Source organism: Lissotriton helveticus, chromosome 5_1, assembly GCF_964261635.1.
Source record: "Lissotriton helveticus chromosome 5_1, aLisHel1.1, whole genome shotgun sequence".
In the NCBI taxonomy this organism is placed as follows: domain Eukaryota; kingdom Metazoa; phylum Chordata; class Amphibia; order Caudata; family Salamandridae; genus Lissotriton; species Lissotriton helveticus.
Genome location: NC_136065.1, coordinates 1,225,248,274 through 1,225,264,591, shown reverse-complemented (window position 1 = coordinate 1,225,264,591; position 16,318 = coordinate 1,225,248,274). Strand labels below are relative to the sequence as shown.

General features: G+C 46.3%; 1 protein-coding gene across 2 annotated transcripts in view; it reads right to left on the bottom strand.

The window, feature by feature from the left end:
- The window catches only part of BTBD16 (BTB domain containing 16), a 957,777-nt gene that overhangs the window by 403,778 nt on the left and 537,681 nt on the right, over positions 1–16,318 (bottom strand). For both annotated transcript variants that reach the window (XM_078641204.1, XM_078641205.1), the window contains exon 9: positions 5,922–6,036. In XM_078641204.1, coding sequence (XP_078497330.1) covers positions 5,922–6,036 — 115 coding nt within the window. The remainder of the gene's footprint in view (positions 1–5,921; positions 6,037–16,318) is intronic.

The window sequence follows — 16,318 nt, the reverse complement described above, 5'->3', positions numbered from 1 at the left end:
ACCACTCACTGCCACATAATTATATGCTACATAATTCCAGGTCGCTCCACCTACCGCACGGCCCCCGTGTGCTGGCCTCCACCGCTGCTCCTGCTTGCTGCTGCCGCTGATTGCCTCCAGGGACCCCGCCCTCAGACCTTCCCCCTCGCCGCCTCCTCCGCGCTCTTTCCCGACTTCCAGACCCCCGCCGCTGCTCCCCTGCGGCCCCGCCCCCTTCCCCATTCGCCGCCCCGCTCCCGCCTCCCAGCTGCTCCTCCCTCGCTCCGCCCCCCCACTCTCCATTTATGGCAGAGTCCGTGCGTGCGCGCAGCATCCACGCGAAGCGGGCGCGCCGATTGTGCGCCGAAGGCGCGCCAAAGGCAAGCCCGTCTGCGCCCGTCTGCGCCTGGACCGCGCCCAGCGCCAGGAACCCTGGCCCCCGCCGCCGATGCAAGACTACCCGACAGACCTACGACGCCGCCACTCTCAACGCACTCAATGCCGGCCGGAACCCTGCCTGCTACAGAGCAACCCCGAGACGCACCCACGGACCCTTCGCCTGCCAAGCCTGCCGATTCACCTGCAACCGGAACTGCACCACCCCCGCCAAGTCGAGCACCAGCAGCAACCACCTGAAGTGCATCCTGCTCAACACCCGCTCCGTCCACAGGCACGCCGTGGAACTCTGGGACCTGCTCGACGCAACAGCATCGGACGTCGCCTTCCTCACCGAAACCTGGATGAACGCCTCCTCAGCGCCCGACATCGCCATAGCCATCCCGGATGGATACAAGATCACCCGGAAGGACCGCGTCAACCAGACGGGAGGAGGCATCGCCATCGTACACAAGAACACCATCCGCATCTCGACGAACTCCGACGAAACCTTCACCGCCGCCGAACACCTGCACTTCCAGATACACACTGACCCCAAGACCACCCTCCGAGGCACCCTCATCTACCGACCACCGGGACCACGCACACAATTCAGCGAAGACATCGCAGACTTCATCAGCCCGCACGCCCTTCCCTCCGCCGACTACATCCTCCTAGGGGACCTCAACTTCCACCTGGAGAACAACAATGACAGAAACACCACCGCCCTGCTGGACAACCTCGCCAACCTCGGACTCAAGCAACTGGTGAACACCCCCACTCACTACGCCGGCCACACGCTTGACCCCGTCTTCTCATCCAGCAAGCACATTTCCTTCAGCCACGCAACCGGACTCCACTGGACCGACCACAGCTGCGTCCACTTCAGCTTCAGAAGAACTACGACCCACCACCACCCGCAACAGGTTCCCCGCTGAAGCTGGAGCAAGATCACCGCCGAGCAGCTCACCGCCTCCCTCAACCAGAACACTCCCACCAGCACAACGGACCCCAATGAAGCAGCCAGCAACCTCACCATGTGGCTGACCGCCTGCGCCGATGACCTCGCACCACTAAAGAACCCTCCCAGCAGACCCGGCAGCAAGAAAACCCCCTGGTTCACCGACAAACTCAAGGAATCCAAGAAGAACTGCCACACCCTTGAGAAAGCCTGGCGGCTCGACCAGACCACAGACAACAGGACCGCCCTCAAGCACACCACCCGCAAACACCATCAGCTGATCCGCGCCACCAAGAAGACGGCACTCAAAGAACGACTGGACAACAACGCCCACGACAGCAAGGAACTCTTCAGCATCGTCAAAGAGTTCTCCAACCCCAGCGCCGGAAACAACGACATCACTCCCTCGCAAGACCTCTGCAACTCACTCGCCTCGTTCTTCCACCGCAAGATCGCCGACATACACAACAGCTTCGACGCACAGACCACGCACCCTACCACCGAACCAACGCCCGCCACCACCACCCTCTGCAACTGGACCCCGATCAGCACCAAAGACACCACCCGCACGATGAATTCCATCCACTCCGGATCACCAACTGACCCATGCCCACACCACGTCCTCAACAAAGCCGACGCCATCATCGCACCCCATCTCCGAGACATCATCAACTCCTCCCTCCACACCGCCACCTTCCCGGAGAGCTGGAAGCACGCCGAGCTGGCCGCCCTCCTGAAGAAACCAACGGCGGAACCCACCGACCTCAAGAACTACCGTCCCATCTCACTCCTTCCTTTCCCGGCCAAAGTCATCGAGAAGACCGTCAACAGACAGCTTGCCGCCTTCTTCGAGATGAACGGATCCCTCAACCCCTCGCAGTCCGGGTTCCGGGCCAACCACAGCACCGAGACCGCCCTAATCGCTGCCACCGACGACATCAGAACCCTGATCGACAACGGGGAAACAGCGGCCCTCCTCCTCCTGGACCTCTCAGCGGCGTTCGACACTGTCTGCCACCGCACCCTAGTGAAGCGCCTCAGCAACATCGGAATCCGAGAGAAAGCACTGGAGTGGATCATCTCGTTCCTCGCCGGAAGAACCCAGAGAGTCCGCCTCCCTCCGTTCAGATCAGAGGCCACCGAAGTCATCTGCGGCGTACCACAAGGATCTTCACTCAGTCCAACCTTCTTCAATGTCTACATGAGCCCCCTCGCAGCCATCGCACGCCAACACAACCTCAACATCATCTCCTACGCCGACGACACCCAGCTGATCCTCTCCCTCACCAACGACCCCACCACCGCCAGAGCTAACCTACATGAAAGGATGAAAGACGTCGCCGACTGGATGAGGAACAGCCACCTTAAACTGAATTCAGACAAGACGGAAGTCCCCATCCTGGGATCATCACCCTCCGCCTGGGACGACTCCTGGTGGCCCCGGCCCTGGGCACCGCTCCCAAACCAACGGACCACGCACGCAACCTGGGCTTCATCCTGGACTCCTCCCTGTCGATGACCAGACAAGTCAACGCCGTCTCATCTTCATGCTTCAACACCCTGCGCATGCTCCTCAAGATCTTCAGATGGATCCCCACTGAAACCAGGAAGACCGTCACCAAGGCACTCGTCACCAGCCGACTGGACTACGGGAACACCCTCTACGCCGGACCCACAGCCAAACTTAAAAAAAGACTCCAACGCATCCAGAATGCCTCCGCACGACTCATCCTGGACATCCCTCGACACATCCACATCACCGGACACCTGAGAGACCTGCACTGGCTCCCCGTCAGCAAGAGAATCACGTTCAGTCTCCTCACCCATGCACACAAGGCTCTCCACGACCTGGGCCCCAAGTACCTCAACGACCGCATGACCTTCTACACGCCCACCCGCCAGCTACGATCGACCAGCCACGCCCTCGCCACCGTACCACGCATCCGCAGAGCCACCGCCGGGGGAAGATCCTTCTCCTACCTGGCAGCCAAGACTTGGAACTCCCTCCCCACCCACCTTCGGCGAACCCAAGACCATCTCTCCTTCAGTAAGCAGCTCAAGACCTGGCTGTTTGAGCAGTAAAATACCCCTCTCCCCCAGCACCTTGAGACCCTCCCGGGTGAGTAGCGCGCTTTACAAATGCCGTGATTGATTGATAATTACACTGCGCTCGACGCAACATACACTCCAAATACCACTCAGTGCCACATAATTACACGCCACATAATTACACTCTACTGAATGCAACACACACTCCACACAATACCACTCAGAGCCACATAATTATATGCTACATAATTACACTGCACTCAATGCAACATACACTACAAACAATATCACTCAGTGCCACATAATTACACGCCACACAATTACACTCTACTGAATACAACATACACTCCAAATACCACTCAGTGCCACATAATTATAAGCAACATAATTACAGTCTACTTAATGCAACATACACTCCAAATACCACTCAGTGCCACATAATTACACACCACATAATTACTCTACTGGATGCAACAAACACTCCACACAATACCACTCAGTGCCACATAATTATATCTATCTATCGCCTTCACTCTATCTATTTATCACCCTCACTCTATCTATCGCCCTCACTCTATCTATCTATCTATCTATCTATCTATCTATCTATCTATCTATCTATCTATCTATCTATCTATCTATCTATCTATCTATCTATCTATCTATCTATCTATCTATCTATCTATCTATCTATCTATCTATCTATCTATCTATCTATCTTGCTTTACCAGCAGTTTGCAGGGGACTAAGGCCTCTAGTCCAGGGGAGCCTGAAGGTGCTTCAGGCTTCCACATCTGTCTTGGGTACCAGGAGATAGCCTAGGACAAGTCTCAATAAGACAATTCCAAGAGTGTTGAACAGGTGCAGGGTATCCCTTTTTTGCTTTGGGCAAGTCTGGGGATTGCTGGTGCGGGCTCTTCTTCTGTTCTCTTTGTTGCGGGTTGTTCAGAACTGAGGTTCTGGTGTCAGGGGGGTCGCTTAAATTCTAGATTTAGGGGAGTTAGGGGTGTGGAAGTTAGCAGTCAATGGGCAGCTAGTCCTTGCAGGTAATACGTCATAGAGGTGAGAAGATCCGGGGGTGTGGGTCACCTTTCTACCCAGAACTAGGGGTGGGCGGAATTTGCGTTATCGCATTACACAAATCTCTGAAAAATGGTAAAAAATCTCCGCGAAAACGCAGAAATTCAGCGAACACGTGAAATTGCTTTTCCGCGATGCTTTTTTCCTGTTCGCAAATGCTGTTTGCGTGCTCGGTGAGAAATATCGCATTTGCAGAACGCGAACAAGCAAAAAATGTTGCGAAGTCGCAGAACGCAGAATTTTGGGCAATTTCGGGTTCTCCGCGGAATGCAAAATTACCCAAATTCCGCGAGCGGAACAGAATTTACCGCCCTGGCCTACCCAGAACCCACTATTTTGCCACTTCGAGTGATGACAGAAATCTAATTTCAGTGTACAGACCAGGCTGCTCACCCCGGAGGTGGGGCTAGCTTTCTTGGTGTGTACTCCTCCTTGATTAACTAATTTCCCACCTGTCTAGGTGCAAATGTGCCCAGGGCAGGGAAGGGCTGCTGCCTCCATTGGGAGTCAGCTCTGATGCATATCAGAGGCAGTGCAGCTTTTGAAGCTTACCTTTTGATGTGCCACTACACTAGCCTGCTTGGGAATTGGGAGGTGTGACCTCCTTCCTGCCCAAGCTTTTCTTTCCTGACTCCTGGGAGAGATCACACTGCCTGGAAAGAGGACAGAATCCTGTCTTGGTGGCAGCAAACGCAGAAAGCGTGGGCTGGTCAGCTAGAGCATAGAGAAGCCAGGGCAACCAGGTGAGCAAGCTCTAAGGTAGCCATCTGGGTGCTTGATATATAGCACTCGATCCAAGATTCATGTCAGGGCTGAGAAGACACGTTGTTTAATACCAAACATGACATATCTTGGCAGTACCAAAATGGAGCTGACAACCTCGAGAATGCCCGGGTGGCGGCCTATGTTATCCTATGGACCGCTAACACTTATAATAATTTCCAATGGGGAATGCCACTATAGGGACATATAGGCTTACACCTATATGTACTCATCTTTAATAAACTGCATCCTGCCTCCTGGGCTCAGGGGGCCTTCCTTAGGGGTGCCTGACATTTATTAAAAATAGTGTATTGATTGTGCCACAATTGGTGAGGGTACATTCAAGTTTGAGCAGTTTTCACTGCTCTTGCAGTCTGAAAGGGCAGGCCTGCAGTTAGAAGTTTACTTGGGTCACTCAGGGTAGTACAAAACTGTGCTGCAACCCTGGGGACCTTTTTACCACCTATGCCCTGGATACCCCTGGTACTATATACTAGGGACTTATAAGGGAGCACGTCTTTGCCAAATTGGGATTACCAAGTCGAACATAACAGTTTTGGAACAGAGCACAGGCACTGGGGTCTGGGCAACAGACTCCATTGCACAATCAGAGTCATACCCATCAGCATTTGGAGCAAAAAGTGGGGGTGACCATATAAAAAGGGCACTTTCCCACTAAACTTAACTGAGGAGAGATATGGTTAATTTTACTTACTTTTGAAACAGGGACTGAAACTGCAACACTGAAGCAGATGCCAGAAGTCCTACAACCATCTCTTGGTTCACCTCAATCTCACTGAAATACAGGTTTCTCAATGCCAACGAAAAAGCTTCAACCAGGGAAAAGAAGAAGGAAACTGTTACTGGAGAAAGATAACCAAATATCAACAGTTTGAAAAATAAACTAGTTTTTAGTAGAAAGAACTGCAATATACCTGAAACACACATGTTCTTGTCCAAAAGACAGCTTTAGTGATTAACATGCAGTTAATGTAGGACAGCTCCAATATAATAGTACTACGAATATTTAACTACTCTTGACAAGCTTTTAAAGAAGCAACTACCAGGTTGGAGGTCACAGAGGAAGGGGAGGAATATTGTATTATAGCTTAAAAAACTCCAGCCTTAAGTTTTATTTTATTTTATTATGTGATGGAACTCTGAAGAGGAACATAGTAGATACAAACCACCCGATACAAAGATCTAACAATCATAGAGAATATCCAAGGTTCTAAAAAGCTTTAATTTGACAATTTACCAAAGTCTTTCGTGCCTTCAGTGAAAAGATGAAGAGTTATATAAAAAAGTTAATTTGTATACATCAAAGTAAGAATAAGACAAATCAAATAGATAATAAATAAGAGGAAAAAATGCCCATTTAAAAAAAAAACCATTCTAAACCTCTATGGCGTAATAACGAATAGACCTTAATAAAGCTTTAGCAAACACTTTAAAAAGTTACAAATTCTATTACAAAATATGTAATTCGGAGGTAAACAAAGTGACTGTAGTACTGCTGAAGCAGAAAGAATAGACAACTGCAGACATATTGGCCTCAACCAATTCCACCGACAAAATAACAGAGCAGGGCAAATGAAACATGGTTAAGATCTTGAAAACCATTTTTACACAAATTACAAACAGTTGATGAACCATACCATTTAGTCTAAAGGGGGCATGCCCTGTCACAGAAGTATCCAAAAAGTTGCACTCCATGAGGCAGATTGCACAAAATATAAGGCTGTGTTTTATTTATCAAACAGGAATCAACAGCCGAGTCATGGTCCCTCTTTAGAATTCTGGCCTCCCAGCCCAAGGGAAACTTAGGAACCAGGTGGCTTGATTTAGAGTGACTTTTAATTGCTGCAGCATCAAAGTAAAGATCAAAGAAGGGTCTAGTTTCAGCAAATCTACCGCCGTCACAACATTTCTGTGGATTAATGAATTTTCTTTTGGGCCATATAACATGTATTTACTTAGCCAAAACCTAAGCGTGCCATAATAACTCTTTGCTAGACTTGCGGCCCATCACACTACCCCTGCGAGACCCTGTACAAAAGCACTTCTCAGTCAAAATTATAGCCTTAAGACAGCCATGGGAAAAGCTGGGTTAACTAAGGCCAACGTTCTAAGAGCTTGACCTTCCACTAAATTTGTTTTTAAAACAATTCAAGACAACAATTAATTCTGTGCCATACAATAAGCGGAGAACAGCTATTACAATGCGGGGATTACCCCGCACTACCATTACAACGCGGGAATTACAACGAAAGTCGTTACAACGACTTTCGCTGGAGAGCACTGTTGGATAGGGAATAGTTTCATTTTCTATCCAACACCTTCCCTACTGTCAACGTGGGCTGGAGTAGGAATAGAAAATTAAACTATTCCACTATCCAGCGCCCTACAGCGAAAGTCGTTGTAACGGCTTTCGTTGTAATCCCCGCGTTGTAATGGCATGCGGGGTAAAAGCCTGCGTTGTAATGACATACAACCACAATAAGCAGGTAGGAACCTTAGCATAAACCTCCAATAGTGGTGCAAAATGCCTTCTCCCAGTGGCCCGATAGAAGAAGCCCATGCATTTAGCTTGGGAAATGGCATGGGACATATTATTTTCTATGTGGGCTTTTTCACTTAAATTTCCCCACACTATCTTCCCCAGAAAAGTATACAATTTTACAATTTCAAATTTGTAACCACCCAGAGACCATACAGAAGTTCCACATTGCGGTTGTTTCCTCCCATGCACACATAATTTTACTTTTAGATACATTAATCTTTCAATAGTGAGCCACAGCAAATTGTTGCAGTGCCTGCAGATGGCTGTTTAAACCTTTCGGGGTAAGATCAAAAATTATTATACCATCTGCATAAAGTTGGCACACAATAGATTTTCCCTTAACAATTGGGGCAATACCCTCACTTCAGGCCAAATGATCAGGGAGGTCTGAAATATATAGGGAGAAGAGAAGAGGGCAAGCGAACACCCTTGTCATATATTTGGGGTAAGGTTAGATTGCGATAAACCCCTATCTCCACCCAATAAAACTCTACACCATGTATCAATATGAAGGGCACAAACCTAACTCTAAAAGGGTGCCCCGGGCATACCCGTTTTCTGGTAGGTTACAGTCTCCCTTCTTAAAAAGTAGAACTATGATATTCCCCTTTGAAGAGGGGGGGCTCTTTTTATTTCCTAGCAACATTTAAAAACCAGGCAGATGATTTTACTCCAAAGGGAGCCATTTGTTTTATAACAGTGATTGGAATTTCATCGGTGCACATCGCCGAAGATAGCATTCCCCTAATTATAAGTTCTATTTCTTTTTCGGATGGTGGGCTTAACAAAGAGATATCTTCCTTTACTATAAACTTAATTACAGCACCCTCATTTGGAATGAGAGGCCGTGAATTATATGAACCCATCTCAATTCTTCTATGGCAACAGGGAAGGATCCAGCTCTAGCTCCACAAAAATCCTTGTCTGCCCTTTTAATAATGTATCCCTAAGTTTTATCCATAACCTCTCCTCCTCCTCTTTTCTTCGGTGAGCCTTCAACCCACTCCTCCTCCTTTTTAGTAACAACACCCTAGTATATATTTTAGGGACATAATCCAGATATTACTCACTAACATTTATTTCACAATTTAACAAAAGAACGAAGAACGAGATGAGGGATGAGCTTTCCTCTGGATTGGTTTTACAGCTTTAACTACCTGCTGCATAAAAATATTAAATCTTTCTATTTCTTTTCCTATCCAACCAGACAGAGACCTACAATTGCCCTAAAATTCCAATGACTTCTCTGTTTTCCTGTTAAACCTGGCAGACTGACCATCAGACCTCCAAGAGCTAATGGGAGTTGTATTAAAATTTACAGAGATAGTTAGGAGATTATGGTCACTTAGAAAGGAATCAGTAACCGTTAACTCACCCAGTAAAACGAAGGAAGCACATCCTAACACCACATAATCCAAAACAGAAGCTCCCCCTGGTGCTTTATGTCTATATGCTGCAGGGGAATCAGAAGGTATCCTTCCATTCACTATAACTCCGTCAACTTTTTGCAGCAGAGCCGCTAACATTTTCCCTCTCTTATTAGGTCTTATTTTTGGGGGGGAAAGGAGGGCTGGTGGTACCCGCGTACTTCCTCTTTTTCTATCTTCCACAGCTGATCTAAGGCTGAGTTAGACATTTTTCAATTAAGATCACCGTCCATAATTGTATGAGTGGGAAACTCCTTATCAGAAACTTTTTTAATATAAGAGAAATCCTCACTTAAGAGGACATCGTAAGTGCACTCTGGGGTAATATAGGCGTTTATCAACATTAGCGAGGAGTTCTCTGATTTCTACCAGGATTAAACAGAGTTACTGCCAAGAATAAATTACTTGGATCTTTATAGCCTTCTTATTTCCATTGACCCTTACTGTACAGCAGACATGCCACCCCTCCCTTCGCATGTCCCCTCCTTGAGGGTATTGCTTTACAATCTAAAATGATATAATCATCGCAAACCATCCTCTGCACACCAAGTTTCCTGGAGACTAAACCACATCTGCCTCTCATAAACTCAAGTAATACAACTTCTCCCTGCTGTTCTTTATTTCTGCCACATTCCAGGATATATTTTTTAGCTCATCACATATAAAACGGACATTGCAAATGACTACTCTGGGTAACACTAGATAATGCACCAGGTAACCAATTCCATTTAAGGGTCTCATCTTTACAAATTCCCCGAGAGGGACGCTTGGTGGATTCTCTAATTAACACTTGTCTGCCATGTATATGTAGGTAGATTTTATCCCCTTTAAAGCAATCATATACCCTCCACTAAAAGGGGAAAATGAGAGCAGCTGAGGCCTTTTACCCACAACACATAATCCCTCCTCTTCTAAAATTGGAATAACATCAATTCCCCTACTTTGTAGGCCTTCACACAGTCTTAATATCAAATTTGCCATAATTTTAGAATAAAAGGTTATCCTTAATTTAAACCCGCCTTCAGAGGGTACAAGGGATACCAAATTAATATTGGTACCTTGGATAAGCTTCTGATTCTCAATCTCAGAAAGACATTTAAGCAACAAAGTCCTATTTAGAATTAAGTCTGCATCATGCAAGGAGATAAAATCTAACATTTATGTATCAACATTACACCATGAAGGGTCTAAGCCTTCTGACACTGGAGGGCCTCTCTTTATACCAGTACCTAAGAAAGGAGCAGCCATTGGATTCAATAAAGATGGTATATAAGAGTTGGACGTCCCATGTTCTACCATTGACACCACTATAGACGCCTCAGCCAATACATTAACATAACCACTTTCGGGATCCATAAACTCATGAACTACTTGCAGAGGTTGAGTTGTACCATATGTACTAAATATAGCATCAATACCTTATCTACAGGGTAATCTCCTTTGACTCTTCTTATTAATCCTGCAAATAGATGTTTTCTTCCTTCCTCTTCACTTTTCCTTCCTCTCCACCACCTTTACCAGTGGGGCACTTGATTCACCATTATGTATTTCCTGTCTAGGCTGGGATTTAAAGATTGGAAACACTTCCTGTTCAGCCCTCCTAGAGTTACCATCCAGATTCTTATTATTAGGAATAGTATTAAAAATTAATATTTTGGATTCGACTGAACTCTCAGAGTGTGAAACATTTTTAAACAGCTTCTTACATTGTGGTTTACCAGCCTGGGAACAAAAGTCAATTTGACAACCAGCATCAGCTTGATCATTCCCCCTACTAGGTATCAAAGCTCCTTCTATTTCTACTGGTTCTTCGGGCCTGTATCAGTTTCCTTTCTATTGCTTACCAGCTCCTTTACTATTTTTGTCTCTGTGTCAAGAACACAATCAGAGCCACCAATTAATTTTTCTAATAAAATATAACAGAGGACAGAAGCCTTTCTAAACACATTAATGAGGCTGAAAGTTTAATTTCTTCATCAGGAGGATGATAGAGTTGAACACCACAAACATCAAGATCAGGGGTTACAGAGAGATGGGATATCAAGGAGGAATTATTTGAGGGAGTGCTACTAAACAATTTAATTCCAGTGGGAACTATCGCAGAAGGTGTACTCACGGTCTCCAAAGTCTTACTGATGTCTTGTAAGCTGTATCTCCTGAATAAATCGATGTCAAAATCTGGTAAGGTGAAGTCCACATACTGGACATTTACTACAGTTGGAAGATATGGGATTTCTTGGGTAATTATGAGTGGGTTATCAATTACTGTCACAGACATTGATAGTGGGGGACCTAAGGAGGTTGGGTGGGGAGATGGACTCATTATGCCCCCAGGACACTGTGTGTTTTCCTTTTGCAATATAAGCAAGTCTTCTCCCTGACCACCAGGTTGCACAAAACCAATAGAATGCAAATTAGCATTAACTAGACCCCTCCAAATCGATTCCACCAATGCATTCAGTTCCTATTGCAATGGCTTTTCCTTTTCCCACAAGCTGAATATCCATTTTTTCCCTATCAACATCATAACAGGGCTCTTTGTACTAGAGAGAGTTTGATTTAGTCTTTGTGCAGGCTCAACCCTGAAGCAAATGACCCGATCTCAGATTTCTTGAGGTCGTTATTGACTTTGGTATCTTTCAAAACTTTGCACTCTGGAAGATCCAACTCTTTCTTGTTTGTGCCTTCTTGTGTTAAGGCATTGAGATCCACAGGAGACTCAACTACTAGCTGATCAAATGCAGTAAATCAGCTGGTGCGAAAGAGCCGGGCTACTTTCCTGCCTCACTGCCTTAAAAACTCTTTCATCTGTTTTTATATCCGAATCCAATTTTCGGATTAGGTGTTCAAAGTTCAGGTGGACTATCCTGGGCTGTACTTAGGAACTAGCAAGCCTGGTCGGCAAGTACTCCCACAATCTGCACCTGGGCCTAGCCAGGCCACCTCTGCAGGGACGCACCTCTCCCCCCTATGCCACGGCACCTAATGCCGGGTATTCATGTAGACCCTTTATCAGTCCTAATCCCTTGCAGACCCCGTTTTTACACCACAAACTCCAGGCCACCTTCTCCCCCTTCCCCAAGTGCCCAGAGTACTTGCCACTTGCCTCTTGTTAATGGTCTTCAACTCCTTAGACATTAGGCGGCAAACTGACAGCTACCTGCTGCTAGGACCACAGCAGGGTCTGCCACCTAATGTCTGAGGTTTCTCAGGCTGTCTAGGGGTGGGGGGGGGGGAAAGACAACAATGTCATAGAGGGCCATTCTCCGTGGCCCCTGGATCTTCTTTACTTAAACATATTATAAATTCTTCAAAAAGTACAAATGCAGAGTATTCTTGTTGCCCCAAATCTCAGTTTTAATGGGAGATGCCATAAAAACTCCTCAAATTATACCTTTTGTGGTAAAAATGAAAGTGGTGATCGCACATGCAGAAATATTGACTGCAAAATTACCGCAGGCAACATGTATGCATACAACAAATGTGTAATAAAGCAGATCTGTATGTAATAAGCCAGATTTAGCCCTAAAAACATCTCTCAACAGTTAAAAATCTAATGTTCACCCCTACTACGACAGCCTCACGCTTCAACTCATACAATTACAGATGAATGGCAGATACATCTGGTACATATATTTTAAATTAATTAGTTTAGGTATTCTTTTGCTAATAAAAATCCAGCATCTGCTCTCTCCTTTGAATCATCCTGTGTCAGCATATAGTGCAATGTAACCCCAGTTGACAGAGAACAATATCCTGTCATTGACAGAACACTTGTTAACTAAATGTGTGTTTACCTTCCACAAGGCACTTGGGACAGTACTTAGGAGAATATATCAAATATGGACTCCGCCCCATCTCATATCCTTTCACTATGTCAAAATTAATTCCAATTGCAAACTGCCTAGCAGCATGCTTGAGTGACTGTTTAGAGGAAATGAATTGGATGACCGAGGCCATTGAGGTACATAATGCTCACAAAGGTAATGCCGAAAGATAAACCAGCAACTCCATTCATTGTAATATATTTCCACCTGGCCTAAATGGGCCACAACACAATGAACCTCCTAGGACACAACATTTCAGACTTGGAAAAGGACACATGTATACTTGATCACTAGTAGCTAACCACATGTTAACTTGCACACATCAACCTTAATTATTCCTATTAACTTGTTTTCTGAATCCAGTGCTTCCACCTGAAACTGCACAAGACACACAAGAATGGAAATAAAATACTATACAGCTTGGTACTAATGAAGGGCAACTTTTGAAGCCTAAACAAGACCGGGGCACCATGCAGTTGTCTGAGACTAAGCATGTTGAATAATGGACATATGTTGTATGTCCTACCATCGTTGCCTGGTGTTAATCTATCGTCTTTTGTGTTTGTTCAGTGGATACGCCAAGATCTATGTACTGTGCTCAAGGTCCCACAGGGATCAAGCAGCATCTCATTAATGAGGCCAAACAAAGTAGAAACTCTTAGTGGTCTATCATTGTTCCCAAACAGAGGGGACTTGGCCCGGCTGGAGTACGAGCAATGTTGATTTGTATAATGCAAGTCCCTATCTGTTGTTGCACACTTCTCAAAACAAAATGGACTGGAAAGTATTTATTTATTTTAAAGGTTTTATATAGCGCTGGCTAGACCCGGAGGTATCAGAGCGCTTTACATGAGATCATAGTTACAGGTTACATCGTTACAAAGGTTACACAGTTCTTAGAGCATGGCAACATAGTTACTTGTAAGGTCGAGATAAACAATAAGCACACATACGTAAGGCGGAAAAGAAGGCAAGGTGAGAGATTCAGGGGGGGTTGGAGTAGGGGAAGTAGACAGATAATGAAGGTGGGAAAGAGGAGGGGAGGGTGAGAGACACAGCAAGGGGAGAAGAGGGGAAGGGTGACGGGGACACAAACCGGTAGACGAGTCAAGGCAACGTCCAAAGTCCAGTAAGCTGTGATCCCAGGGGAAGTCTATTGCTGTGGTTCTGAAATTCTGGACCCTACTGTTGTCCCGGTATCGAGGTCCGATACCCGTGTCCCGAAATATCAACGTACCATGGCGAATTTGGTGTCGACGAACCGATAATGATTAGGACATCATTTCTATTCATTTGCGTCATGATCGAGACATGCTAACACCCCTGAATCGTAGTTTCCGTCCCGACCCCTCAGACTCCATTTTGTAAACGGTATCCATCTTGTGTCTTGCCCTCATGATAAGTCAATTAAAGGTCGAGCTTGATCTAAAAAGACACGTCCACCTTCCCTGACTCCCCCCTGACCTGTCCCAACTGACTCCATTGCCTCCAGCCGAACCTGTTTGGGCAGCTCCTCGCCCAGTGGCCTAATACGATAGCATCAATGCATAACATGCCACAAACCATTCACTACATCCAGATCATGTTTTCTACACACACGCCTGTCCGCGTTCCCTGTTTATGGCGAGTTTTATGACTAGGAGGCGCCTTCTTTTATTGGGGCTTCACCGATATCTGATGGGAGTTCCGGGCTTGGCTGGGTAATCTATCACGAATTGGACATCTAAAATACGGGCTTGCCTACATGACTTCGCTCTTTTGTATTATTGTAGAAATATGTGTATAGCCATATCATAAACTCAAGAATTCTTGCTTGCAGCTATTATTTTTGTATATAAGGAGAAGGCTGGTTCTGTAAAAACGAACAGTCTCCTGAGAACACATGACCCGTGTTTGTCGTGCTTCTAGGACACCTGTTACTTGGTAGCTGCCAATAAAACTTGATCTCTGACTGCGACTAGAAGACTCAGTGTTTCTGTGGTCCGGAACAAGGGAGAACTCAGAGGTCTTCGGGTGTTATCCCCTGGCACCAAACGGGTTCCTAAAAACCCGTTACCTCAGTTGGCGCCCAACGTGGGGCGGTATCAGGCGGCGACGGTCCAAGCCAGATGTTCGTGAGGAGCTTCGTGTGAAAATTCCAGAGGACGGCCAGCCACTTCAGCGACCCCTGTATGTCGACGTGGTTCCGAAGGTCTTTGCTGCGAGGTTCCCCGCGTCCCGACGGCTACGAAGGACTGCTGCCCTGACTATCGCCTTGTTTTGGACCCAGTGATCCTTGGTAGAGCGAAACGATAGACGAGTCTTCTAGCGACGTCACCGATCTTCAAATACTTCAGTTAAGTATAAGTGGAGCGTCTCCCAGTCCTTAGTTTGTCCTTAGTTTTTGGTATCCTTGAGATACGCTTTGATTTGGTACTTGCAAGCCCCAAAGCCGAAGGACTTGTGTATTCACGAGAAATATCGTAACAGATAATCCTTTGAAGTTTGAAGCTAGACTAGTGAGCAAAGATGCCTGGTTTTAGCAGACTTGGAAACTTGTTTTGTCTTGGTTATAGTAAGGACTCCCGATTAGAGGATTCCTGTCCGGTTCCTCCGATTGGAACTCCAACATATGAGCTCTATGTAAAACACGGCGTAGGTCCTATCACATATAATGAAGTGTGGATAAAATACACCCGCAAGGATGGTGTTTTAAAATGGCCCCAATATGGTAGTTTCGACTCAGAAATATTAGATAACCTAGAGGTCAAATTATTCAAGAGAAAAGCCCGGCCGGCGATGTTTGACTCTTTCCGCTTATGGCGCAAAGAAGCCAAACAGAAAGAAATAAAGTTAGCAAAAAAGAATAAAAGCGGTATGTCAATGGTGCAAGCTGCCGTTGCATACAGGGATAACGAGGAAGAGCAGGAAAACGAACAAATACTTAGGAGCAAGAAACTAGCAGTAGATAAATGCTACCCGATGTTACCAAATAAGGGACAAGGTCAAGAGGAGAGATCCGAGAAAGATCCATTAATGTCCCACTTATTAAGCTCACCTCCTCCGTATGCGTTAGACGCTACTACAACGCCAAAGCATTTTACTATACCGCGACCCGGCGCACGTAACCCAGCTCTTGCACGAACGCCAGCTCCTCTTCAGCTGGTTTCTACTTCTCCGGCGCAGCCTTCTCAAGGGCCGCCATCTTTGCTACATACTCCATCTACTTCTACGACTTTGCCTACAGCTCCAGCTATTGTCTATGATACTACGTCTGCTCCTACTTCAACTTCCTCTGCTATTGCCTCTACTTCTT